Raw genomic sequence first — 26,426 nt, 5'->3', positions numbered from 1 at the left:
GACTGATTAGTGTAAACATGTACTGTACATACATTAAGAACATTGTAATATATAATAATTTGTAACAGCGTAAAATGTACTCTTTTACCAGTCAGTGAATGTAGAAGTATTTGCTCTAGATCATTGGTTTCATAAAATGTAACATACAGTATAATAACAGCTTATCTGTGTATCTTTGCACGTCCTTGTTGTTTCTATATATACACTTTTTCACTTGGTTACTGAAAATTTTGGTTAGGTACATTTCCAATCAACAAAGAAGACATTTCTATTGTTCTTTATGCAAAAAATAATACCACCAAAAAGTAATGAAAATACAGTTAATGGATGCACACTTCAGGTGACTGCATATTGGAATGACCAGACAGCCCAGCACATCACACTATTATACTTTAAAATACACACACACACACATTTTCTGAACCGCTTGTCCCAGACGGGGTCGCGGGGAACCGGAGCCTACCCGGCAACACAGGGCGTAGGGCCAGAGGGGGAGGGGACACACCCAGGACGGGACGCCAGTACGCCGCAAGGCACCCCAAGCAGGACTTGAACCCCAGACCCACCAGAGAGCAGGACCCGGTCCAACCCACTGCGCCACCGCGCCCCCCTTACTTTAAAATATATTTTCAAAAATTTTTAAAAATCTGCAAAGTGGAACACAGACGTTATATCAAGTTTTAAAGTGATATACTCGCATAAGTATTATTAAATTATAAATGCAGATTTGTTAAGTTGTTGATCTTCCAACACAGCATATCTTATTTTGGTATAAATTTTCTTCTACTATGCTGTTTTGTTAAACATTTTAATTTTGTTTAAAACATTATAACCATGAGAAAAATGACTAAAAATCACGATACATTTATTAACATGTCAGCTGCATCACCAGACCCTATCCCCCCATTAATCCAGTCACGCAAGGATGAACTGTATTAAATGACAAAAAGTGCCATGAATTACCAAGATAAAATTTTATAAAATGCATTTATGGACCCTAAAATAATTTAACAACATTAAAAGCAGCAAATTGGTGTGTAATAATAAATGGTAATGAACAATGTAACCAAAATGCAGACGATGATAGCTAAAGGTAGCTCTTCCAAATTTACCACCATCTTTATCATCACAAAAACATGCTGAGAGCAAAAAGACACATAAAATGAAATGTGGTAACCATCAAAAATACTTCAGTCAGGGCACTCACTGTGTCACTTAACTGTGCAAGATTTACGTAACTATCATAATGACAATTTCAAGGATCATTTATGGACTAGGCTTGGTGGTTACATGGTGGGAAGCACTCCACTGAATGAATGAATAAATTTGCTTAGTATGCTCTAACTAAATACTAGAAAACAAATGACTGCTACCCACTTGGTAAGCGTACAGTAGTTATACATGTAGTATTTTTACATTATGTCAATAAAAATTGCATAGTACTCAAAGATCCTGTAAAATGTATACCTAAACAGGTGAATATTGCAACATTTACATTCCAAAGAACCTAAAATATTAGGCATACAAAGTTAATTTTGAATTAATCACATACTCCAAAATGTTTTCAATTTACTTACACACAGTAAATTAACTTGTGATGTATTCACAATCAGTGGTATTTACCTTTGAACCTATATGTATGACCATGTCTCATGCACATACTTAGGTGTGAAGCAGAAAAAACATCTCTCCTCTGTCCTAATCAGAAGCATTCTTCAACTCTGCTGAGAAGTTCTGCCGTTGCCATCCATTCCTGATGAAATGCTGTGGCTTGTTCCACAAACACACCATGATCTCTTTGGGCCAGAGTCTCTCTAGTTTTCCTACAAATTGACACATATGGGTACATTCAACATGTTTCACAACATATACCCCAAACAACAAGGTGAAGTGTTTAATATCCATTGTCTATATATCGGTACACACATATACAGCATATTTCAGTATTAATAAAGAATAATACATGAATAATGCATTTAGTTTTTTACTAATTTGAATCAAGAAGTGAAAGAAGTCCATAGACTTGATCCTAGACAGGTCTTTTAAAAAATTCTGAGTTAGTACATCAACAAATTAGCAAAATAAGTGACGCTACCTTGCATTTACTTATTGAGTTGCCTCACATCAAGAATCCAGCAAACAGGGCAATTTCACAGAACAAACTAACCCCATTATGTAAAGAACATGTCTACCAAAAACATCATGTTTAGTTTTTCAACTTAAATTGTTAAGTTCTATAAAAGAGCGACTCAACCAAAACAAAAATTCACAGCTCGGCAGAAACAAAAGTGTATACGCGTCATCAATACCAGGATCTGAGAAACGTTTATCATCCTCCAATATTTTAAATGTCAGTATTTATTTTTATTCATTAGAGCGAAACAACGCTACCTTAGCTGCAATGACTACAAGTAAGAAATTAATGGTGAACTTTTATTCCTGCCCCTTACCCCCCATGTTAATCTAGCAGAGGTCTTCAGATCCCCCATCACGTTGCTCTCTGCTGAACTGTCGTCGGGACAACCTTTCTGGATCATGTGATGCCATGTTGCTGAAGTCACGGAAGATGTCCTGGAAAGTTTCGTCATCACCTTTAAGAAAAGACTTGAGGCTCAGGTGCAAGAACACAGAAGTAGAACCTAATATGATGCTATCTTTTGCTATCTACTAGCTGGTTAACTGACACTCAATTCCAGTATTTACCAATATTTCCACAAAGCCCATCTGAGTCTTTCATCTCTTCATTCATGCGTGCCATTCTCAGCCTGTAAAACCAACACAGTTCACAATGGAACATCTACCTGTCAAGTACTCACGTTTGAGAAGTGAAGATTACTCACAGTGTCACAATGTCAGCATGGGCTGTCTCCACAGCAATGCTGAGAGGATCCTGGCCTCTCTCATCAGCAGAGTATTGATTGGCTCCTCTTTTCAAAAGTAAACACACCTGCCTGTTGGGGGCAGTACGGATGCACTGTTAGAAGTACTTTGTAGTCTGAAGCCTGGATACAGCATCCCTTCTGATACAAAGTGTGCCTCTGAGGTCCTCAACAAAAATCACATCCTTCGCTACTGAGAGGCTGCATGACACCCACCCAGTGTGCCCCCTGGTGGCCGCAGCATGCAGAGCACCTTGTCCTCGCTGGTCACGTTGGTTCACATTGGCTCCATTCTGCAGAAGAAAGTGGCAGGCAAGCAGGGAGCCCTACAGACACAGTCATTGTGTCACTGCTCACACCATCAACATAATAAAAATGGAGTCTTATGGAAGACAGTCAATACATGAGAGCAGCCCTCAGAAATGTCCTTACAGGATAAAGTCATTTAAACTTGAGTGAGGTCATTCCTGCCAGCAGCCATGAGGTTCCATGAGTCTTCTCACTGTAGAGGTTGTACTGAACTGTCAGCACTACTTTTATTTATTTGCATTATTTTTGCACTCTCTAACAGTTTTCTCAATATGAGATTCATTTTATTCCACTGTCTTTTGTCACTGCTATGGGATATGATACTGCTGGAGACTCGTGCAATGTCCTTCAGGATTAATAAAGTTTCTCTATCTATGCATCTCTCTGCTTTCTTTTCCAAAGAGTGTCTCAGCTAACATGTATGAAATGCATTGTGCAAAAGCTGTAATAAAGCTACTGTAAAGTATATAACTTTAACCAATATCTTACTAAGTTGTATGATTCAATATAATAATGAAATTATCCATAAGAAGCTCTTGTCATGAAAGGAACAGAACAGTTGCTCTCACCCCACAGGTGGCAGCAATAAGAGGCGTCCGACCCTCATCCTCTGCATTACTCCAGTTCACCTCTGCTCCCTGAGCAAGTGCAGTTGCCATGGAGACAAGGTCTCCCTGCTGAGCAGCCTGGTACAATCTTCGTCCAACACGTTCTCTCTCTTCCTGAGCACCTTGTGAGTCTCCATCTCCTGCAGGAACAGTAAAATTAATCAGTGCACTGATTCACAGAGCCAAGAGAGGCTTTTAACATAAAGGAGCATGTTATCTTAATGGCAACAAAGCAAAAGACACTACACATTCACAGCGTGCATTTAGCAAGTTCATTGTATAGCAACATTACTGATTTACCTCGCAGAACCCCCTTTTACTGATTTCTCATTTACATATCCTTTCCGGCCATTCACTTTTGACTGAAGGTTAAATATTGAAAGGACTAATATTTCACACACACTTCATACTGTGCAACTACTTGCTTGCATATTATATTGTACAATTTTCCACACATGGCCAAAATGCAGATTTCACATCAGCCGAAAAACTCCAAAGCTCACTGTTCAGATGATGCTTCCAGCTTATCTGCTGAAGTTATTTCTATCACATAACCTTGTCATCATGTTAAAATTGCTTTTTCAATGTGTTTTTTTATTTCTTTTTTAAACAAATGAAGAGAATGTGATTTGATCCAAAACATGTTACAAAAAAAGATAAACTGAAAAATACTGATGACAGGCTAAGTGATTTTTAACAAGGTGTAAAAGGAATTTTAAAACTGGGGTTTGAAAGTTAGTTTTGTAACTGGTTATGAATAGCATACACAAGGAGAAATACTCAGCTGTAGTGAGAAACACTAAACCCGTACCCAAACACGTTGTTATGGCTTCTTTCACAAACTTCTTTTCCACGTATTTTTCTCTTATCCACGTCTGCTTCTCCTGGCTGATAGAGACAGAAGCAATGTACAGAAAAAATAACGATTGAGGAAACCATACTTGGCAACCCTGATTCTCACTGACTGAAACAAAGCCAGTTGTGTGGTGCAAGTTAAACTAGTTAGCGAGTTTAAACAGTAACATCTACAACGTAATACAGACATACTGTTTGGCAGACTTTGACCTCTGGCTTTAAGGCACAGCGCCAGGAGATTCGTTATTTTGGTGTTGTATGGTCCCCACTATACAGCACAGTTTGTACATTGTTCAGCTGTTGCATCACTCCTTATTTCTGTGCATGTCTTACCATGAAACACTTCATTCCCAGAGACACATTGCTAGACCCTCAGATACATACGCCAGAAGTTCGAAAGGGAGAAAAAAGAAAAACCTTTAATGACTTTAGCAGTTGGTGTCCTGCCCCGAGCGACACTGGCAACGTAGCTCTCACTGTGATATGAGGTGACACGCGTAACATAAGTCTAAGAAAGACAAGCTGCAAGTCCCACAACAGACTGACTGGTAACCCATCTGGGGCAAACCCTGCCTACTCTAGCACCCTGAGCACCTGGGAAAAGGTCCAGACCACCGCAACCATGCCTAGGACAACCAGTTATTGATCATGTTAAAACAGTTAATACAGTAACTGTTAGTTATTAAATCAATAATCAGATCAGCAAAAAAGGACAAAAATTTAAATGGCTGCCATGACATGTACTGGGCATTGGTTTCATTTTAGCTCAGTCTGTGTGGAGCTTTTATATTCTCCCCATGTCTGCTTGGGTGTCCTCTCATACATCCCACAAGATGTGTTTCAGGTGAGCCAGGAATCTAAAACTAAACTGTAATATCTGTATGAGTTTGTTACGTTGCTCTCTTGTATAAATGGGAGATTCACTGCAGGGAGATTAGTGTATTTAATGTTAGGCTGCCTCGGACAAAGTGGATAGTATTTGGACAATACTGATTCTACAGAAGAATAACATCTGCATGAAATGCAGTCGAACCTTTTACGTTCTGTGCATCCCACATTTTCTGCCCGCATGATGGTTTGGTTCACTCTTTGCCTACGATCTACATGGGACATGGGTGCTACTTGCTTTGAAACTGTATATTCCCTGTTTATTCATCTAAGGTGTCCTTTGTTTATGACATACTGGTTGACATTCATGACCTTTTCCCCGTCATTTCTTCTGAGAAAATTATCCCCACTACAACATTTCTCTGTATTAGCACTGTATGCTGTATGGACTCTGCCATGCGTGCACTTAAGGGTTTAAAAATTTTACCGCTGACTGTCTGGACTGGGCTTCAGTCTCCCCTTCTCCGACACTTGCGCTTCATAGATTGTGTTAATGACATCATTGCCCAAAACACAAAGCAGCTGCAGAGAGACAGGCAAAGGTGTCATCAAGCTGCCAAGAGATCCAATTTATTCTGTATTTTACACAACTGACAGCAAGGTTAAATTTCTGCATCCAAGGTAATGTTATGACATGCAAAAGCAGATTATCCTTTGCAGGTCATGCCTTAACTAAAAAGCAGTGTATACCGATGTCACGGTATATGTATTCTTGAGTGATTTCTCCAAGGTTGCATTCTAATAAAGAATAAAACAAGTTAAAAGCAACATTCTGAACAACCTGCATAATTGTAATAATGTTAAAGTATGATTCTGTTATTTGAAATACTTTTCTTAGAAGAATCATTTATGGCATCAGTTAAAACACTGAAAACTAGAAAACACATATTTAACATGATTATTGACAGGGTGTCTAATTTACAGGTAGCAAAGTTCATTGTTTTAAAGAGAGAAGAGACAGCAAATTTAGTTGTATAACAGAATTGTGTCCAGGTCCAGTCGTCCCCTCTCTCACGCCCTATGCTTTCATTATAGACTGGACCACCACGAGCCTCCATTAGGACAAGCAGTTTTAAATACTAAGTAATGAATTAACTGTATCCTGAATGGTCTTAATTTTGTGGTATTTTCCTTTAGGAAAGAAGGATTAAGAAAACTATTCAGGACGATGGAATTACTTCCTGCATCTGTACACCCATTCCTCACACAACAGGATTAACTTATTGCGTGAATTCATTGTTCACGATTTTCCAAATTCCTGTTTAACAAGGGACAAGAAAGTAATCAAAAATTAATTACAATACCATAATAGTGTATTTTGATGCATGACAATAAAAACAACATATTTTACCATTTTAAATATTTGTGACAGAAATCATTACTTCTAGATTTTCTTTTAATGCTATGTTTTCAGTCACTGTTAATAACCACTTCTCCAATGAACTCTTTCAGAGGTTCAGAAAGTGTGAGACAAAGTACACTTTGGATGGAGACATTTTTATTAAGTTCCTCTGAGCAAGGTACTTACTCTGAGTTCCTTCAGTAAAAAAATATAAATTGTTATATAGCTAAAAGTATTTATGCTATAAGTGACTTCAGAGGAAAGTATCAGCTAAACGAATTAACAGTAGTGAATCTGCAGTTTTAGTTGTGATATCAGATTGACTTTTGTCCAATTGATTATGTTCAATATGTATTGTGTTATTTAATTCTTTAAATGTTCCATATTTATTTGACTGTGGTTGTGCTAAAAGACTGCTATGAACCAGTAACCAGGCATGAGAGTCATTTTGTCAGGAATCACCTATGCAGAGTTGACTGCATGTGTTTGTGATTTCACTGCTTGTTGTATCTTTATCAAGGCAACACACAGGACATACATGGAAGTAGAATGAGTGTGTAACGGACAAAAATGTCACTCTATTCAGTTACAAAGTCCTATCAAAAAGAGCGTATATTTTCATAATTATGCCTTTGCAGTGATTTTTGTTTTTGTGAAGAACTTGTTTACTGGAAAAGTAAATAAATGTGAAAAAATAACAAAACATACCTGCCAGCAACTTTACATGGTTATGATGTTCTACTGTTATGTATTAGTAGACATTGAAATCATGAATACTGATCATTTGTAGGATGCAAAAACATTGTTCTCAGACAGAGAGCACAAAATGAAAGACTGTTGCTTGATCATGGAAACTGTTGCAATTTTTCAAAAAACCCAGAGGTAGTTCTCAGTTTAGTGAGCATATAGTGTTTTCCTTTGGATGTACAAGACACTGTCAGTAGTGACACAATAATACAACTTCTGAACTGAATTCTCCTTGGACTTCCACTGCAACCACAATATGATTTCCCTATGCTATGTTACCTTCAGTTAAGCTACATATAATGTATATATAACATATCGTATAAGCTACGTTACCTTTAGTTGCTCTGGGTCCCAGGAGTCCAGAGTGAGGGATCGCACTTTAGAGAGATGAACTCCAAGACTCCTGATGAGCTCAGATAAAAGTAATAAGCACAATGAGAAACTATGTATATATCACACTGTTAACTTTAACCATTTATTTTCTGCTCACATTAGGATAAAAAGGACCAAAAAAGCATGGGGGCGTCTACATGACCTATGACCCATGCCTTATTGTAAGTGGGCTAACCTGTGAATGCCAGAGCACTCAATGCACATGGTGATGCCAAGGTTGAGACTGGCCCAACGTGGTTCCTCAGCCCCACAGTCACAGCAATGCTGGTTCCCCGAACCCTGCAGGGCAACTCCAAGGGCAGAAGGTGTAACTGGGGTTCTTGGGACAAGTGGAGGGCTCGCTGCAGACTGAGAATGCAAAAATCAACAATACCACAATACAACAGCTCAACTCGAACCTCTTTTGAGTTCATCACACCTCCAGCTGCTTTCATTTCAGAATACACCTTACTCAAAGCTGTTTCTCGTATAGACTCAAAGAGGTGACATACCATGAGCTGTTGAGACTCAACCCTTTGGCGGTAAGCCATGTCAATGCTCCCCTGTACAGCAGTGACCCAGGCCTCCCGCAGTTCCTCTGAGTCCGCCTGAAGGGAACAGCTCCTGGAAGAGGAAGTCACGAAGAGAGATACACATTATCTTTTAACCTAACGTTTACAGATTCACTTCCATGCTTCATTGGAAAGTACAGTTTTTCATAAGACTACATTTTCCAAATTGTCTCCAACTACAAAGTACATTTCTTTCTTTTTTTAAATTTAAAATATACCAAAATTGCTACTTGATTGATTACTAATGTGCTGCTAGCAATTTAGGTCTTTAGATCAAATAGGTGTGTAATTTATACAGTATATTTTACTTGTTTGATCATGCAACACAAAATGGAGAACATAAATGTTCAAAATGAACATTACCAACTCCCACTCAATGACTGCCTGCCCTAATACACAGTCATAGTATTAACATATTTCAGCCTTGATACTGCTGTCATGCGTCACATTTTAGGAAGACTTACAATTCTGAGAAAAAACTGTACTGTATGTATTCTTGTGTTAATTGTTCCTAAATATCTAAACTCCTTAATGTCAGATAACATGAATAAACAGAGAACAGTTTCATGTTTTCATGTCTCTACTGAAAACATTCTGTCTTTGGCAGAAAAGTGTGTTCCTTTCTCTCACCAAGTCTGATCTTCACAATATAGATGTAGCCAATTTAATCCGCAAAGTGCAGCGGAGAACATCATGGTTTGAGGCTGCTTTGCTGACTGGTGACTCAGACGGCCTACGGTCACTGAGAAAACTGATACCGAAATTCTTTTATCTGCAACCAGCCTAGGTGACATCACCATTACTACTGTCCACACCCATGTGCTGTATCAATAATTTAATATATCCTCCTCTTTCACCTTTCAGTTGACTTTAATTTTTCAGTGGTCTCTTGAACTACAGGTCTACTGTAAAGATGTCTGACATCTTCCTAGTCTATGCCTCACATCTCTTACTTGACCTTCTGGACCTCACTGAGATGTGCATAACCCAGGAACACTCACCCACACCTGCAGCCCTCTCCATCAGTTATTCGGAGCGTGTTATATTCACACTGTAGCATTGCCACAGTAGTTCATTGTGTCTGTAAATTTGTTTGCTACTGCTACATTCTGGCACGCATTTCCCTCGTATAAATTCACATACAAATCTAAGTACAGTCATGCACCACTTAACGACGTTTCGCTTACGGCTGACCGCATATACAATAGTGGTCCCGTAAGATCATAATGGAGCTGAAAAATTCTTATCGACTAGCAACGTCATAGCATAACGTGTTACATGTTCATGGTGGTGCTGCTGGAAACAAACCTACTGCGCTGCCAGTCGTATAAAAGTGTAGCACATACAATTATGTACAGTACATAACACTTGATAATTACAATACTTATTTTACTAGTTTATGTATTTACTATACTGTGCTTTTTATCCTTATTTTACAGTGTACTCTTTCTACTTATAAAAAGTTTACAGTAAAACAGTATGCAGTGCTGCGCAGGGGGGAGCATCATAAATCTCGTGTTTACCGCATCTCTTGACTACATAGAGACTATACCATCTAGGTTCGTATAAGTACACTCTTATGATGTTCGAACGACAACGAAATCGTCTAATGACACATTTCTCAGAACGTATTCCTGTTAAGCAACGCATGTCTAATCTGTTGTGCCGTTGTCAGTTTATTTATGTATTTGCAATTTTGTCAGTGTGCTCCGAAATCCAGTTGTGTCATGTACTGCAGACTGTGTCACTCAGGGATTTAGAATAACACAATGCATAATTTGTTGATTTTTTTGCACTTTACATTTGGTTTTGTTAGATTAATCATACTTTTGGCATTAGTTTGTACTATATGTAAGTTTTTCAAAATAGTCCACATTCTTGGAATTAGCAAATTTTGGCACCAGGATTCAAGCACCAAATATTCCAGTACCTTTCAGGATCTGATGTTTTCTATAATGTTTTGGTACTTTCGAGAATGTTCTGGTGCCTTACAGAGTTTTCCAATAGCTGTAAAGTACCAAACTAAAACTGACTCTCCAGTAGAAGTAGTGGTATTTTTGGAATCAGTAAACTTTAATCATAATCAATACAAAAATCGATATAAGTAAGAATGAAAACTTTTGTTACATAGTGCAATTGTACCATTCCTTTATTTTTGTTCTAATCATGGAACAGTTTTGGCTTTCAGTTAATGTAAATGTATCAACTTCAAATTAAGGCAGATGATCCATAGCAGCAGCGATAGTGGTGGCACCAGAGTGCAAAGACAAGAGAGTTTGGCACTACTTCATTAGTCTTGCCATCCACATTGTATTTCGCAAGGGATCATGTGTCAGAAATGTTTGATATCAACTGTGGCAACCAAACAAAGCGAAATCACTGTCATCTGACACCAAAATGCTCCCACTACTACAACAATCTGGTGTATCTCCTTCTTGATTCAACCTCTCCATGATACTTTAGAACTGCCAGTTTGCTGTGAGGAAGGCTGACTTTATCCTGGCCTACACCTCCCATTTCTCACTGTACCTCCTGACCCTGACAGAATCTTGGATCAACCCAGCCACACCTGCAGCCTTCTCTAGGAACTACTCCTTCTTCCACACCCCTTGTCCCTCTGGCAGAGGTTGAGGCACTCAATGTTCTGTTCTCCCTCTCCACCTGCCTAACCTGTCCTTCTTTGAATTCCATGCTGTCTCTATCACTAGCCCAACCACACTCGTGGTGGTCATTCTCCATTGCCCTACTGGTCCTTCCGGCTTCTTCCAGGATTACCTTGATCCTTTTGAGGTCTCCTGGGTGATTTCAATCGGCATGCCAGGAACATTCATGCAACCAACCTTCTGTCGCTCCTGCAGTCCTTCAACCTCTCTGCCCCAGTCCTCTGCTACTCACAAAGCTGACAATCACCTTGACCTTATCTTTTCTCGAAACTGCAGCTGTCCTGTCCTCCCTGTTACTCTGCTGCATGTCTCTGATCATTTCTTCATCTCCTTCAGCCCTGTGTCAATACTACTAACCCCTTGCCTGCTTCTGCACCATCTGTCACCTTCCGTCAGAACCTAAAATCTCTGTATGTCTTCTTCTCCATCAGTATGTGCTCTTCCTTCTGCTGCACAATTCTCAGATCTATCAACAGACATTGCTACTAATGTTTCTCTCTCAGCCTTATCTTCCTCTCTAGACTCTATCTGTCCTTTAACGTTCAAACCAGCACACTCCAGTTCCATGGGGTCATGGTTATCTGATGTACTATGTGCCAAGAGGAACAATCTCTGGACTTCAGAGTAATGATGGTGGAAATCAACGACTCTCATGACCTGGAAGTTTATAACAAGCTCCTAATAACCTTCCACTCTACTGTATTTTGAGGTAAAAACCACCTTCTTCCATGACAAATTGCAGTGCAATTAACAAACCACAAAGACTCTTCCCCACCTTCTCCTCCCTAATCTTTCCTCCTCCTCTCTTACTGCTCACAATTTTGCCTTGTTCTACACAGAACAAATCAAATCCATGATGGACAAGTTCTCTGCATCCACCTGCCCCTACCATTTCGATCTTCCTATGAAGTCACGTTCTCCACATTTCAAAGCCTGTAAGACATTGCAATCTCAAACCTCCTGCTATCACACAGAGCCGCCACCTGCTCCCTCGATCCAATCCTTTCTCCACTCCTACATTTCCACAGAACTTATCACTTTTATTTGCAAGATCATCAACTCCTTGCTCTCCTCTACTTGCTTCCCATCTAGCTTCAAAACTACCCTCATTTCACCACAGTTCAAGAAACCTCTCTGGATCCAGAATCAATCCAGGACTAGAGGCATGTCTCCTTCCTCCCTTTTCTGTCAAAAACTCTGGAATGGGCAACCTGTGATCAGCTGTCTGCATTCCATGCCTAGAATGCTCTCCTTGACAGGTATCAGTCTGGATTCAAAGTTGGACACTCTACCAAGACAGCTCTCTTGGCAGTCTCAAATACCAGTATCAGATATTATCTAGTTAGCTGGAATGGCCTCTCTCTCCTCGATCGTCATCCTCCATGACCAACCAGCAGCATTTGTCGCTGTCAACCACCAGATTTGACTGTTCTCTCTTGGACAGCTTGGCATCAAAGGAACAGATGCTACCAAGTGGTCTAGCGGGGCTCCCGATCATCCCTTCAGTCTCTTTCAACTGGTGTTCCACAGGGCTCAGTACTGGGCCCCCTACTCTTCTCAGTCTAGACCTCCTCCTCAGCCCTGTCTTTGCCTTCCATGGATTCTCATACCACTGCTACGCAGACAATACCCTACTATTCCTCTCCTCTCCCGTAAGAGCTACAGACATTCCTTGCACATCGCCCCCTCTTCTTGGTCATCTCTGCCTGGATGTCTGGTCACCACCTACAAATCAACCTCTCCAAAACAGAGACCCTTCACCTCCCATCTGCTCCATCCTCCCTTTGAGAACTGGACAACTTGCTGATTTTGCCTACTTCATTAGCCAAGAGCCTGTGAGTAATTACTGACTGACGTCTGTCCTTCTCTTCACATACTGAAGTCACAACCCAGTCCTTCAGATACATCCTGTGGAAAATCCACAGGATCTGCCCTTATCTCTTAAACTCTGCACAGCTCCTGGCCAATGCTATGGTGACACCCCACCTGGACTACTGCAGCTCTCTTCTGTCTGGCCGTCTGGCCTCTGCTATCAAACCTCTTCAGCTGACACAGAACACTGCCGCACATGTCCTGTCAAAGTGTTCTCATGTATCCCCTCACCTGATCTTTCTGCACTGGCTTCCTATAGCTGTTCAGATCAAATTCAAGACTCTGGTTATGGTCTACAAAAACCATCAGTGAATCTCCTCCCCAATCTACAAGACCACTTGATCACTTGCTACACCGAGACCAGACTATTACGCTCCTCCACCTCTGCCTGCTTTGTGGTCTCACACACAAGTGGTAACTCAACACTTTTGGACTTACTTCTCCCTTGATCTCATAAGTGCTTGATAAATGTGTAACTGTTTGTTATGTTTAATCATTTTTTGTGTAATGTACTTGCGTAATGTATATGGGTTTATACGGTTGTATGTGACAAATCAACTGTACTCAAGAATCATCTATCTGCATCCAAATCTCTCCTTTTGTTGATGTAATGCACTTTTTGCATTGTTCTCTGAGATGTATGACACTTTGGAAAGAAGCATCTGCTAAATGAATAAATATAAATGTGCTCCTTCTCTCCCTAAAGGTGGAGGTAAGGGTTTGCTCATCTCCCCTGGACTATTCAGTTCTACCCTTTTCCCATTTCTGTCTGGCCTCATTTGAATTCCACAGTCACTATTACTGTTTCAACAGTACTCTCTGCAGTTGTTCTTTACTACCCTCCTGAAAATCCTTAGATGCTTTTTGGATGCCCTTGAAAGTTTTTTGAGTTCTCTCCCAGTGGACAGTTCTCCATTAACACTTCTGGGTAACTATGCACATCTTCAAACAGACATTTAAACACAGACATCTATCACTTTTACACTCATTTAAATTTTCTATGCATCAGTCCACAGTCATTCGTAAGACCAGAAACTATCCTGACCTTGACTTCACAAGGAAGGTTTGTTCTTCAGTCCTCTCTACTACTCCCCTTTATGATTTTTTCTTCATCTCCTTTTTATATTTCATCCTTTCCAGCTGCCAAAACTCTATGCATCTTCAACACAATTTTTTTATTCTTTTAATCACTCCTCTGCTACCTCGTCCCTCACTGCTGAAGACTTTGCCTCATTCTTCAGAATAAAACTGATATCACCAGCAAACTCGTCCCATCCTACACCTATTTCTATGCCAGAATCTCAGCAAAGCCTTGTTTCCTGCATTCCAACTCCTTTTAGAAATTAACATTTCAAACCTCTTGTTCTCTCACTGAGCTACCACTTATGCTCCTGAGTCCACTCCTTCTCATCTTTTACACAGTATTTCTTTGGATATAATTTCCTTTTTTCATCCATTTTAATTCCTCTCTAATCTAGTTGCTTGCTATCTTCCTGTCTCATCACTCTTAAAGGGAACCATAAACTTAGTCGAAATTATAAACCAATCTCCCCACCCCCTTTCTTTTCCAAAGCTTGAGTATTCCACTTACAACCAGTTAGTCACATTCCCTATTAAAAATGATTTGGACATGCAACGGACAGGATCAGAGTCATTCTGCTGTGATGACCCTCTTCAGAGTATCAGAAGCTCTCAATCTGCAAGAGCTGCATTCCTCTCCTCAGTTATTTGTCTTCTCATCCTCTCTCGAGCATTTCACACAGTCAGCTGCTACATCCTCCTTACCTCACAAGAATGGCTTGGTACTCCAGGGTATTGCTGAAATGGTTACATGTTATCAGGTGGTTGCAACAGCTCCCTCCCTGCCTCGTTCAGCAGATTAAGAGTTTCTAGAGAGTTTGATGCTTGGTCCCTTACTTTTCTGCATTTATACTACTTTGTTAAACTTTCTCAGCGCCTCTCACAACTTCTGCTGTCACTGCTATGCAGAACATACACTGGTTTTCTTTTTGCCCCTAACCAATACATTTTACATTTATTCATTTAACAGAGGCTTTTGTCCAAAGGGACATACACCTCATAGAAAACAAAATTTGTGAATTACCTTAGGAGAAAGAGACATAGCTCCAGATATATGACTCAAGTACAATTAGTTTCCTTCACCATATGCACCGACGTTCATCACACAACAAGCTGCATAAAACTTAACCAGAATATCACCAATTCCTAATCACCTTCCTAGTAGTTTTTTTTTTTTTTTTGAGATACATATAAACATTTATGTTACATTGCAGGAGTGGCTCTGTAAAAGACTGATCGGAGCATGATCGTTAACATTTATACCTTGTATGAAGTTAAGAGATCATGGGCGAAGTGAGTCTGGAAGAGGCGGGTTTTCAGAGCCTTTTTAAATGTGGACTAAGGTTCAGCAGTTCTGAGTGAGAGGGGGAGGTCATTCCACTACAATGGAGCCAGAACCAAGAACCTCTGTGCTTTACTTTTCGTGCGTGGGACCACCAAGCAGGCAGATGTGGAAGAGCGTAGCAGTCTGGTTGGCATGTAGCTAATGAGCAACTCCTGTAGATAGCTGGGAGCAGTTCTATTTATGCATTTGTAGGCTCTAACTAGGGTCTTAAATTTGATCCGGGCAGCTATGGGAAGCCAGTGCAGAGAAACGAGTAAAGGAGATACATGTGAAGCAGTGCTCTGCACCAGCTGTAGAGGTTTGATGGCAGTAGCAGGAAGGCCAGACAAGAGAGAGTTGCAGTAGTCCAGACCGGATGTCAACATAGCCTGGACAAATAGTTGGGCAGAGCCTGTTGCGAGGTAAATACAGATACCAGCGTACCCTGCAATTCACCCTCGTGGCATCAGTGCTTTTGTTATAACGCCTCCTGAAAATTAATAGCCTTCTTCACTACCTGTCCAAATCCCACCTGCTGTAACACCTTTTTGCCAAAGAATCTCCGAAGAATACAAAAATTAGCCTCTAAGAACACTTTTCTTATATTGTCTTACTTAAACTGACAAAAAATGGTATAAAATGTATTGTAGCAGCAACATGGGAGCAGCAGCTCTCCCATAATGCAGCACTGCTGCTGTGTATGTAAACAGTTTTTGGACAACCACTGTGGGGAGTGATGGAGTATTAATGACTCCTGTGTTGTTCAAGAACTTTTTGTCAGGAGTGCATGTGCTCTGTGAGTGGTGCTGTCTAACAATGCAATAAAGCTCTTGTTCCTACACTTCTCTCTTGAGCTGTCTTTCTGTAACACTGCCGACAGAACAGACCTGGTGTATTGTTACAATATTTCAGGGCATCTTAAATATCATATAGTGTACTGTTATGTTTCATTGTTACGATCATTTTCATTTATTATAAGTGTCACATTATCTTAAGAGACATTTGTCAAAGTTTGTCAGGGTTTTCAGGATGGCCTGGGAAGCAACTACAAGCAACTACAATTGCTCACAAGGAATAATGGGAAACGGGCTCCCGCTATCCGCCTTTTCGTCATCCACTCCATTTTCAGGAACGAATTAAGGGCAGACAGGGGGATACGCCTGTATATCCTCATGCACTACAGCTTGTCTGTCAAACATCTTGAAGAGGATGGCCAATCACCATCTACAATCCAAGCTCTCTATGAATGAAATTCATCTCCCTGCTGCTCCTGTACGTTTTAAGAACTCTCTAACAAACAGGACAACTCTCTTGTCTCACATACACTGTCAGCAGAAAATGTTTGGCCGAGGCCTTTGCTGCTAAAAGAGGTTCCACCATTAATTAAATCTAAAGACTCGCATACTGTTTTCAAGAATAGTGTTGAATGTTTTTAAAAATGTGTTCAATACATACATAAAAAAGTATCTTTGTGTGTTACTTGTTTGATCATTTTGGCTTTATCTATTGTAACTTTATTAGAACAAATTAAAGTTAAAACTAATTTCAGAAGAAATTAGTGCAAGAACAAAGACAACCCCAAATAGTTCACAATCATTCTCACAACACTATATGAATACATAAAAAACTGCTGCAGAAATTCCATGTCTACTAACTTACTTTTGAACAGAGACAATCTCAAAGCAGAAGCGACGCTCAGTGTTGTCAACAGACTTCACAGCACACAGTCTGAGATCGTCAAACAGGCTCTGAAACTCCTCCTGTGCAGAGAAAACCCAATCAAACTGTCATAAGCAAGTGCACACCAGCGCACACCTACCCCACTCCCAGAGAATACACAACATATGTAAACACAAAATACTGATCATGTTGACTTTTGACTTAGTCGAGCCAGTTCCATACCTTATGTGATTTTTTGTACACCAGCTTGCTGTTTTCTATGGAGAACCAACATCTGCAGGAAGAACAGCAGTGAAAAAGAGTCTTAGTGGAACATGTAAATATGAGGGAGAGAGAGAGAGAGAGAGAGAGAGAGAGAGAGAGAGAGAGAGAGAGAGAGAGAGAGGGAGGAAAAAGAAAGTACTACTGCATTCTTGAGTAAATGCAGAAGAAATGGTCAAGCAGCATTTTCCATACTCAGTGCTTTCTGTTTGCTCATCTATTTCAAGTATATGACATCCATCACTTCATAAAACACACTGGTTTCCAACATACCGTTTCCAAATTTTGTTTTTCTTACGAGAGCGCTTGAAGAGGTAGCCTTCAATAGATACTGTATTATTGTGAGGGCCTGTAGCCATAAGTTCTCCTGAGATATCCTGAAAAACAGAACGCACACAACTAAAATGGTTAGTCAAGTTTAATATGTGAAAATTTAATCACAAAGAAAGGGTAATAGATCAATATATTGTATTAAATAAATATACAGACACTCAGTGAGGTGCTCACTCTCTGTTGGACCAACAGATGTGTATTCTCCATTTCTTTCCTTTTAGCTGTACAATCTGTAGCAAGTTGAGAAAGCTGTGGAAAAGATACCATCACTTTACAAACCATTAAAATAATATCCACGCACAGGACTGCATACAGCTCTAACCATCAATCTCAAACTCTGGTTCAGACATGTCTCTACCTAAATCCCTATTTCTTGAAGAGTTCAAACACATTTGTGGAGCTTCTCTTATCTCTGAAGCTATAATGCCATCTGGGTCAATGTGAATCTAACTGTAGGCTCAGAGACAAACCTGAGTTGCCATAGTCTTCATGGTGGGCTCCAGATCTCGGAGCAGGTCATAGCCCTGGTGGAAGAAGGTGTACTGGGCGTGGAAGTAGGAAAAGATCTGAAACACATAAGAAACGAAGAATTCTCCATATGTTCTCTCCCACTTTATGTAGTAAGCATCACATACTTCACGTTAAAAAGGTGGCGCTTTCCTGAAAAGGCCTTCAAAGATACAATTACGTTTCAATAGTAAAAAATTTAATGCATTTATGGGCCACAAAACTGACACCCATTTATATTGAAATACTGCCCAATTCAATAATTAAAATCAGTTATCAAAACATGTGTGGATACTATTTATTGATTTCAGTTCAGCATTTAACACAATCATCCCACAGCACCTAATAACAAGGCTGAGCCAGCTGGGCCTCAACACCTCCCTGTGCAACTGGGAACTTGACTTCTGGACTGGAAGGCTACAGTGAGTTCAGAGCGGCAGACACACCTCCAGAACCGCCATACTGAACACAGGTGCCCCACAGGGCTGTGTGCTCAGCCTACTCCTGTTCACACTGCTGACCAATGACTACACTGCCACACATACCTCCAACCGCAAAGTCTGATTACATGACAGTGGTGGGTCTCATCAGCAACAACGATGAAACAGCATACAGAGAGGAAGTGAAACAACTGGTAAACTGGTACAAAACGAATAACAAAAACAAAGGGAATCACTGTGGACTTCAGAAAGGCTCACGCTGCCCAAACCCCACTTACCATCAACAACAGAGAAGAGAGTGAGCAGCTAGAAGTTCCTGGGAGTGCACATAGTTGAGAACCTCATCTGGTCCACACACACACACCAGCTCTCACCAAGAGCCCAGCAGCACCTCCACTTCCTGCAGCAACTGAAGGCAAGCTCCCCCAGTCCCCCACCCATAATCACTACTTTCTATAGAGGAACCACAGAGAGAATTCTGAACAAATGCATCAATGTCTGATGTGGGAACTGCAAGGTCTCTGATCGCAAGTCTCTACAACAGATAGTGAACATTGCAGGAAGGATCACTGGTGTCCCTCTCCCTTCCATACAGGACATGTACCACATACGGTGCAACCGCAAAACCGTCAGAATCAGGTCTGACCCCACCCACTCCTCCCACAGCCTCTTCGTCAATCTGCTGTCTGGAAGGAGATACCAAAGTATAAGTACCGCCTCCTCCAGACTGTGCAACAGCTTCTTCCCTCAGGCTGTGAGAATCCTCAACAGCACAAACCCCTGGACCATCCGCATACCCATTTCCTGACAAAGTTGATTGTTTTTTCCCCCACACATATATAAAAGAAGTCTACACTAGCCCTCAATAAAGCACATGTCACCTCAAAACAGTTATTAACTTATCACAGCTCCTGTTACTAGCTAGCAGTCTAGTGTCTCTAGTCTCCAGCGTTTGATTGTTCTAGTTTACAGTTAAATTACATATTACATATGAAGTTACATCCCATATAGCCTTTTTTGTATTTATATTTTTCTATAAATCTTTTTACAGCATTGTGTACATTGTCTATATATATAAGATAGATAACAATAATAATAATATTACAAGATTCAGGAAGTTGGACTCACTGAACAAACTGACATGGTGTGTCACTGAGAGCCACTAGAGAACATGAAGGTCAGCAAGAGCAGTAAACACATGCAGTATTTCAAGATGTTAACTTTATTTCTTTTTTGTCAATTGCCCATTTCCATGGATTACAAAGACTGTACCTAAGGCAGTCTCGCAACAAATTCTCACCTACGACAATATGAACACAAATGCTTCAGTACGGATCCTGTGTACTTATTGCCAAAGATTAGTTGCACCCATGTCTGATGAAAACCCCAGACAAAGAGTGAAACTCCAAGGAGGTGGAAAATGCGAGGTGCTGCGCAGAGCACAAGAAACATTTAACCAACATCTCTCCTCCCTCCCACTATCAATAATCACATGGTGCTCCAGAGTCTGTCACAGAGGTATGCCGCAGGGTACACCTGAATGGGATGCCAGATCAAAACTGTGCAATCACACACTATACAGGATCACCAATTCATCGTTGGACTTTTGGAGGAAAGCAAAGCACCAGTGGAAAACCCACACAAAAAAGCATGCAAACTCCAAACAGAGACAGGTTTAAAGTCATAGCCCAAGAGCTGGGGCACCAGCACTTAAACTATCTTTTTTCTCCATATTTCTCATTTCTTCTTCCACAAGCAGGAGCCCCAGCAACACACCCACCTGTCAGAGTGGCAGCCATAGCAGGAGAAAAGGTCATTATGATGAAACAAGCAGCAGGTATGGTCAAGATTGTTTTATTTAAGCCTGTTTATTAAGACTGCATATTTGAGCTGGTGTTAGGTAAACTGGGAGTGGTCTTTGCATGCAACAATTACAAAAAAAGAGTGATTTTTGTTTTGCTGTTACACAATTTTGAGTCTCATGTGGAGTGCTTACATTGTTTTTGGTCTTTTCCTTTACCATTGTGGCAGAAAGGTCACTTTTCCAGGTTTTTTCAACTGTATTTGTCTGGTTTTTCAGCCTAGCATATACATAAAGTACATTAACATTCCTGTATTTTAAAACTTTCTATTTTCATTCTTCATTATTTAACTGTTGCAATTCAGTTTTTCCTCTAATAAAAGGCTACCTGTTAACATCTTAACCTGTACAGAACCAGAAACGTTCCAAAAATTGTTTATTGCAAACTGCTGTCTTTCAACTGTTAAAGACCAGGTGACAATATCATTAGTGGGTACTCACAGAGTTTAAGATATCAAGCTTCTGTTGAGACTTGAAGTTATTTAGCTGAAAAATGAAGGGAAGAGATGTTTAGTAAACTCTTAACTTATTTCAGTATAACACAGTTTTGCACCTAATGATCACTGTACATGACAGCATGACCTGCATTGCATCAATATTGTGAAATGAAAGGGACATTAAAGTTTGGTGAAGTTGCCACAAATATGCTGGGAGAAAAGACCAAAAATTATACACAGTTATGAACCTCTCTGCAACCTGCAGAAAACATGGATTCCTGATTGCAATCACAAGTACTGAAATCACCTTGAATATCGAGGGGTTTCCATCATGTACTGTATATATAAAAATTAAATTCAAAAAACAGCTTAAGGAACATCCATCGCTGGTTGCCAGTAAAGCTGGAGAACCTAGAGACAGCAGCATTATCAAGCAGTATGGACACTACGGTGACACTTCCCAAAGTGCGATTACCTGTAGGCAGTAATCGAGGCCAAAGTGCTGGTAGCATTTACGCGTGGCAAGCAGCAAATGGCTAGCCTGCTCTGCATCAACTATTTTGTGGCGAGAGACCTGAGCATTTTTCACCACTACAGCCTCCAGGTCCTCTCCAATGCGCAAGAACTCCCTCCTTGAGTCTTTCAGTTGAGGCAAAAACCTGGAAAAAAGCATGCCATACGTCATCTGACACAAAACATATACCGATAAATACCTTGTACATATAATGTATTTCACTGTAGTGTGCACATTGTACTAATACACGTATCTATAAAGATTTAATAAGGTTTTACTGAATTTTGAGTTATAGCCTTTCTCAAGTTAGCTGTGAAAATCTTGTGGACCTAAGCAAAAGCATGTGTTGTTGTTCTTTATATGAAAAGGGAAATAAATATGACCCTATATAGGTGTTCCTGAAAGAACAATGAACAATGCAAGCCAAATAAAAAATTAAACAAAACATACAATGGATAACCAGTGCTGCAAAACATGTGAATAAAAGCCTGCTTTGCAAACTTTGAGAAAGGGAAGCACTGAGCCTGAGTCATGAGCTAGGGTTGCTCCAATTTTTATAATTTTTTTACATTACAGTATACATTATTTATATTTATACTTTTTTCTTGCTTATTCTGCTGTCTGTATCTATTGTGTGAGTCTGTATATATTTCTCTCAGGAGCTGCAGAAGACACACAAATGGGACTGTGTACACACTGTGTACAAATAATGATAAACGTGAAACAACTGGCTGATACATAACGCAAGCTGTCACAGGTCTACATGCATGACTCTTCTGAAGTCAGACTCTGCAAATGTTTGTGCACACACACAGATCTGGGTATATGTACATTTTAATGTATGTATCCATTTCTAAAATCATTTTAATGCCTATTTTGTATGTTTTACTGTGCTTTTTGCTTTCTTCCATTCATTTTTTTTTTCTTTCTAAATATAATAAAAACTTTTTTCTGCCCATATCCATTGTTCCCAAAATCCATTGTTGTGGTGTCTGTGGCTGTTCTGTAAATCCACATTATAATAAATTGGAATAAAATAAAAGGTGGGGAGGGCACAGTGGCGCAGTGGGCTTGGCTGGGTCCTGCTATGTGGTGGGCCTGGGGCTTGAATCCTGCTTGGGGTCCCCCCCCCAGGTGTGTCCCCACACCGCACTGCTGGGTTAGGCTCCAGATTGCCGCGACCCCGTACGGGACAAGTGGCTTCAGACAGCGTGTGTGTGTGTGTGTGTGTGTGTGTGTGTGTGTGTGTGTGTGTGTGTGTGTGTGTGTGTGTGTGTGTGTGAATACAATAAAAGCTACATGATGTATAACAAACACACACGCACTCTCTCTGAAACCGCTTGTCCCATTCGGGGTCGCGGCGGACCGGAGCCTAACCCAGCAACACAGGGCACAAGGCTTGAGGGGAAGGGATACACCCTGGATGAACGCCAATCTGTCGCAAGACACCCCAAGCAGGAGTCGAACCCCAAACCCGCCGGAGAGCAGGACCCAGCTAAGCCCGTTGCACCACCATGCCCCCTTCTACGTATAACAAACAAAATAATTTAAAAAGAAAAATATATAATAAACAGTATAGGTGGTCCCCAGTTGTATGTATGAAATTAGTGTTTATTTTACTGATAGCATTTCTATGATTTATAACACTGAGTGCAAATGCATACTGGGAACATACTGTGTAAGAAGATTTGTCAACTGTTGATTGATGGCTCTTTGTGTCTGATCAAGTAGCATCTGAAGAATTAAAGCAGAAGATTAATCTCGAAATAGATAGAACAGAAGCTGAAGACATGCAGATAAGTACTTAACAAAAAGGTACACATACATTTGTCTCAAAAAAAAAGTGTTGTGTAAAGAGTGTTACAGATTTACATGGCGCAAGGAGATAAAAGGTGCAAAACAGAGAAATCCAAGTCCTTCTGGATCACACAGTCTGTTGATATAACCATTTTTGAGCCTTACAATGACCACTTTATTTGCAACAGGACATCAGGCAAGGTAGTTTACCATCTAAATTAATATTTACATTAATTTAGATATTAATATTAAATTATTTTAGAAAGAAATACATTAATTTAAATTTCATTACAACACACTCTGCAAACCTAGAAGAATCTGATATCCTTATGTAAAGGCTATGGATGTGTAAATGACTGTAAGAGGTCTGGAAGCTGAGAGAGAGCATATGTAGACAATGTTTACTGACAGCATGGAAGTGGATCATCTCCTGCAGCCCTTCGCTGAACTGATGCAAGCAGTTCTAAGGAGAACAGTACAAAAATATGGTCAATGGGGGAGTGGAGCAGTACATCATTTACTGAGCTCTTAAAAAGTTCCTCCAAAAAACCAAACTCACGCTTCCTTCCAGTATGACTCACCATGATACCCCTGTCCTTACGGTGATAAGCAGAGAAGTCCATCAGTCCGGTCAAAAAAAGCTGGTTGGCTGCATTGTATGCTTGTCCTGCCTCCACCATACGACTACACAGCTTCATCACCTGCCAAGAAGGTACCATAGCACAGGGTTCGGGGAGACAAGTGGCATGGAAACTGCTAACCTTACGCAAACTTCAAAAGACACGTACACATCCACATACATATCATGCAAAAGCCTTACATTCTGACTTCTTTCGTACGTTGTGACGTAATGACGGAATTTAGCTATCGGAAAACTGGATGCAGGAAGATGTTTGACAGCATATCGTCAATGAAGTAAATGACAAAATTATAAGAGAAAAGTGATCTGAAATTAGTCTTCCCCTGACCTTCTCCACACGACTCTCCAGCTCAGACACCTCAGCTTCACACTGGTCCAAGCTGAGCCTGCAAGATAAATCGTAATAACCTGAAATTTTCCCATTTGAATTACGAGAATTCGGCTTTAATACCTCCACTTCAGTTAACGTCGCACGTCTTTGCGCTGGTGAGGATGGAATTTGGAATATGCATACCTTCCAAGAGCTGAGCAGCACAAGACATTGACATTTATTCATTGAGCTTTTCCCCAAAGCAACTTACAACGAGTACTAGTAAACCTTTATCTGAGGTGAGTTAATGCCAGATGTGCAGCATTAAACACCCTGCAGTCATTTTTTTACACACACACACACACACACACACACACACACACACACACTACACACTACACAACAATTTGCAGTCAGCAACTGTACCTGAACATGTGTCTTTGGACTGTGGTAACCCACACGAACACAGGAAAAGCATGGAAACGGTACCCAGACTGAATGTGGATCAAACCCGGGTCGAATGACACAGCCTAGACAAGCTTGTGTGATGCGTTTGAATTCATCTGCATTGTTTTCACCATGCAGGGGGGTGTGGTGGCACAGTGGGTTGGACCACAGTCCTGTTCTCCGGTAGGTCTGGGGTTCGAGTCCCACTTGGGGTGCCTTGCAGTGGACTGGTGTCCTGTCCTGGGTGTATCCCCTTCCCCCTCTGGCCTTATGCCCTGTGTTACCGGGTAGGCTCCGGTTCCCCGCGACCCTGTATGGGACAAGCGGTTCTGAAAATGTGTGTGTGTGTTTTCACCATTTTTTTTTTTTTTTTTTGCATTAAAGATTCAATTTATAGACAAACACTGAGCATCAGATGTGTTTTGTCTGCAAGCTTCTGCTCAGGGTACAGTACAGTATTTACAGTAAGAGCTACAAAAGAGCTGCAGGACACAGGATGCAAACAACAAGACAATATTTTAGTGTAATTAAAAAGAAAAAGTGCTCTCATATTGTCTTATAACTAATGTTGACTAAAGTAATTGTGCCCATTTCAATGGGATTTGGTGATACTTCAGCAGAAATGTCACTTTTGGGACCCAGGAAGAATTAGTTTTTTTTTAATCCATATTAAAACTAATGTGGCAATTACATGTTTACCTTGTGACGACTGAAGTGTACAGTTAATGTTCATGGAGCTGAGGCTCTTCGTGTTGCGCTGACACGATACACAGACAGACACACACACACACCTGAACGCAGGCGAGTCCTTCACACATTCCCCGAAATCCAAACACGAATCCATGTCGAAAACGTGGAGCCTCTTTCACTTTCCCACCATAGCTGATCTCGTCTTCCTGCCTGTAGCGATGAAGTGATCATACTCTGTAAACACACACACACACACACACACACACACTCTGCACGCAAATCCAGCCACATTTTGTTATTATAACGATTAAATGTATTAATTACTATTAATTTTTAATAATATATTAATTATACGCAACCGCGGAGACTCCAGACGTGATTCGAGAGAAACGTAAAACCTGTTCTGTTCTCAGCCTCCAATAAATACGAAGACCCGATTTTACCATAATAATAATAAAAATAGTAATAATGTACACAACTGAAAGAAAAGGGCACGAGCAGCAGCACCGGCGTTATTACCCGCTCGCGACTCTCCGCCAACGCAACGTCGCCCAGGGACAGCAACTGATTGGTTCTCTTACTTACTTACTTACTGTATGAGGACATAAAACGCCTTTCACATACGATATGACCCTATATAGGTACAGTAGGTCCGCAGAGCACGTCGCTACGGTGCGGCTGCGAGCGCAAGCAGTGAGCGGCGTCCCGCTGCTTCCATAATAAATAATAGAGAGACCCGCGGCAAAAACTTCCGCACTGGAGCGAGTGACAGCAACGGTGCTGCTCTTCTTCTTCGGCCGACTGCCTTCGGAACAGGCGTCTACGCTACTGAAAGGGCGCGCAGCGCCACCTGCTGTTCCGGAGTTCGAACTGAACAACTGCATGTGCATCTCGCAACATTGTCGATCCGTTAACCTTCCCTACACCTTTCATCCGTCTAAGAAAACTCGTACGTTTGCAATAATCCAGCTCTCTGAAGCTATATTTTAAACCTTTAA

General features: G+C 40.7%; 1 protein-coding gene across 7 annotated transcripts; it reads right to left on the bottom strand.

The window, feature by feature from the left end:
- Positions 1 to 777: 777 nt before the first annotated feature.
- On the bottom strand, positions 778 to 26,426 carry LOC108922167 (arf-GAP with coiled-coil, ANK repeat and PH domain-containing protein 3). 7 transcript variants are annotated; one of them, XM_018732124.1, is made up of 24 exons: positions 25,948 to 26,422; positions 25,530 to 25,638; positions 24,310 to 24,367; positions 23,923 to 24,042; positions 23,751 to 23,804; positions 23,220 to 23,278; positions 21,506 to 21,689; positions 21,035 to 21,079; positions 18,256 to 18,351; positions 17,942 to 18,034; positions 17,726 to 17,829; positions 17,414 to 17,465; positions 17,171 to 17,271; positions 8,513 to 8,624; positions 8,197 to 8,369; positions 7,962 to 8,031; positions 5,967 to 6,061; positions 4,608 to 4,684; positions 3,758 to 3,936; positions 3,096 to 3,205; positions 2,841 to 2,951; positions 2,704 to 2,765; positions 2,451 to 2,591; positions 778 to 1,823 (listed from the first exon to the last, which is right to left on the bottom strand). In XM_018732124.1, the coding sequence occupies exons 2-23, from the start codon at positions 25,580 to 25,582 to the stop codon at positions 2,464 to 2,466; spliced, it is 2,136 nt and encodes a 711-aa protein (XP_018587640.1). In that variant the 5' UTR covers positions 25,583 to 25,638; positions 25,948 to 26,422; the 3' UTR covers positions 778 to 1,823; positions 2,451 to 2,463. The 7 variants fall into 7 exon arrangements, with proteins under 7 accessions (XP_018587640.1, XP_018587641.1, XP_018587642.1 ...); XM_018732125.1 differs by having other exon boundaries at positions 26,022 to 26,422; XM_018732126.1 differs by lacking the exon at positions 25,948 to 26,422 and adding an exon at positions 25,788 to 25,843.

Source organism: Scleropages formosus, chromosome 10 (assembly GCF_900964775.1).
Source record: "Scleropages formosus chromosome 10, fSclFor1.1, whole genome shotgun sequence".
Classification (NCBI taxonomy): Eukaryota; Metazoa; Chordata; class Actinopteri; order Osteoglossiformes; family Osteoglossidae; genus Scleropages; species Scleropages formosus.
This window is presented reverse-complemented; position numbering and strand designations above follow the sequence as displayed.